The sequence below is a fragment of the Sphaeroforma arctica genome, assembly GCF_001186125.1.
Source record: "Sphaeroforma arctica JP610 unplaced genomic scaffold supercont1.3913, whole genome shotgun sequence".
NCBI lineage: Eukaryota > Ichthyosporea > Ichthyophonida > Sphaeroforma > Sphaeroforma arctica.
The window spans coordinates 1-2,914 of record NW_014036645.1 but is presented as its reverse complement, the minus strand read 5'-3'; the positions used below and the strand labels follow the sequence as shown (position 1 = coordinate 2,914).

Below are 2,914 nucleotides of genomic sequence, written 5' to 3'. Positions count from 1 at the left end.
CCATGGGTTGCGAGCGTTTGAATAGTAATATCAGTGCACAACTATCTTTCAAAGTGCCAGAGGTGGCCATTCGACATCGTTGTGCTATTTTTTTTGAGGTGCCTACAGTGAGGGAGGTATGTGTTGAGATTGCATTTTTAGCCTCTGATGTGACGCTGTCGAATTCATCATTGATATAGGCAAACCACTGTGTTCATATGAATACTATTGGTGGTAGTGCTGCTTGCCTGTCTATGACCTTTCGATATGGTCTGATGCTGATCAATGTCTTTAGTCTCAAAGGCAAAGTATAGTTCATTTCACCATTTAAACTAATACAACTACATGCACACACGCACATGTGAAGCTCCGATATATCAGTGTAGAAGCACATCCTACGGAAAGTAGAGAAGTACACTCTCAAAACGAACCCCCTCCCCCCCCTACCTATGTATATATATATATATATATATATATTTATATATATGCAGGTATGTATGTATATATGTATGTATGTGTGACCCCTCCCTCTGTCGCTTTCTTGCAAGTATTTCGCGCCCATCCTTATACTCGACGTTATAACATCGCATCCTTTTCTATCGGGTCAGATGGTGTCGCCATATCTCACATATCGCGAATAGGTCATTATCGCTGTCACATGCCTGTGCATCGCTGACAGACAGACAGGTAGCATGTACCTATATGCTTGTACTAACCTATGCCAGTAGCATGTACTTGTACGCATGCGCTAACCTATGCCTCGGCCTACTACATCCCCTATCACCCGCAGGAGAGCTCCCAATCGTATTCGTACAACGACACCACGCCAACGGCTTGGCCGGGTCAGATGTGTACCAAATGCCTCACAAAATAGACCACAACGCTAACCTGGCTGCTTTACAGGCAGAGCGTGTAGATAAGATCATTGCTGTGTGCTGTGTGGGTTCGTTAACGGAGAGCATCCCCATAGGTACACTCCTTCTACCCGATGATTACTTCTCTCTGTTTGGTCCGCTCACGTCGTTCTACAACAGTGAGAAGGCGCATGTGGTGCCGGGGATCGATTTGGAGTTGAGGAATGAGATCAGTGGTATGTGTAAGGTACTTGGCGATGTGTACGTGAACGTGGATGTGCGCATTAAGATGTTTTTCTCTTATGTATATATAACTATACTTACAGCATACATATACATGCATACATAAGTTGTGTGTTTCAGCGGTGATCTCTCAGTCCGGTGATTATATAAAGCACAGAGCCTGTCACTTTTAGATATGTACACTATTCTACGTTGATGTAAATGCTCAATATCGTGTGCACGTTTAAGTATGTATAGACTTACTGACTGATATACGCATGTATGTCTGTCTTAGCATGTATCTAACTATCAAGTACCTTGCTTATTTGTGTACACGTGTAGGTATGTATATATATTCTGACTGATATACGCGTGTAGGTATGTATATATATACTGACTGATATACATATGCATGTCTGTCTTAAAATGCATCTTGCTATCAAGTAGCCTGCTTATTTTTGTACACGTGTAGGTATGTATATATATACTGACTGATATACGCGTGTATATCTGTCTTGGCATGTATCTTAACTATCAAGTACCTTGCTTATTTTGTTTATTTTGTGTGTACGTGTAGGTATGTATATACCCACTGACAGATATACGTATGTATGCCTGTCTCAGCATGTAACTATCTATCAAGTACCTGGCTTGCATCTTTGGCCAATACGTCTTGCTATCGCTTATTTTTTTTCTTTTATACCAAATCATTTAGTCACAGTCGATTGCACACGCTCAGATACGCGAGAGGCGCTGTGTGTGTATATCATAGAGTGGTGTATGTCAATTGGATGTGTTGTGTTACCCTCGGAAGGCACTGATTTAAGTATCTATCGAATAACTGTACGTGTCGGTTTATACTATTCAATATTACTACGTCTCACCTGCAACTGCAAGGCATAGTGACTACGAGCCATGATACAGTACGTTACGGGAGATGTGTGCATGCACACACCATGGGGAATATGTATATATAGGACTACCCTCATAATATATTAACCAACGAGCATATGTGCATGTGCACACCATTGTGAGTATACATATACAGTGCCACCGTCACGATATATTAGCCAACGAGAATATGTGCACGTGCACACCATTAGGAATATAAATATAGTTATTGCTACCCTTAAGATATATTAACCAACGAGAATATGTACAAATGCACACCATTGGGAAAATTCATATACTGTACCACCGCCAAGATGTATTTAGCATAGGAGACGTTACACAGTCAGATCCTTAAGGACTACATATATCTAGACCACATAGAGTACACATATCCAATGTCATCCTCAAGCTCAGTATTCAAACCTTTACTTGGAGAAAGTTTAACCATTAAACTATTCAACAAGCGAGATGTGGATCAAAGGCATATCGTACTCACCTAGTACCTCTTACGCTTCAGAGATATTGACCAGAGGAGATATCACACAACTAGACACGCGAGAAGCTGTGTATGTCCAAACCACAGGCCCTCGGTTTGAGACCAGGGCAGAGGTGCGATTCTGCATGCAAGTGGGTGATGTGATCGGCATGACGGCCGCCACGGAAGCAACCGTGGCTAAAGAACTACAAGTATGTGCTAAATTTAGAGGGTACCTTACATATATGCATGTACTATGTATGTGTGCATATATATATATGTGTGTGTGTGGGTATGTGCGTGTGTGTGTGTGTGTGTGTGCGTGTATTTATATGTATATGTATATGTATATATGTGTACATATTTAGCGTATACACACACACATATATATATATATATATATATATATATATATATATATATATATATATATATATATATATATATATAGTATATATTATATATATAGTATATATACTATTAGTATTATTAA

At 39.9% G+C, this 2,914-nt stretch overlaps 1 protein-coding gene across 1 annotated transcript; it reads left to right on the top strand.

Annotated features, from left to right (window-relative positions):
• Nucleotides 1-769: 769 nt before the first annotated feature.
• SARC_13919 (hypothetical protein) lies at nt 770-1,069 on the top strand (the record flags this gene model as incomplete). The annotated part of the gene is made up of 1 exon (XM_014291949.1): nt 770-1,069. A coding segment is annotated over one exon (300 nt), but the record flags the coding sequence as incomplete, so codon positions are not given.
• Nucleotides 1,070-2,914: the final 1,845 nt, after the last annotated feature.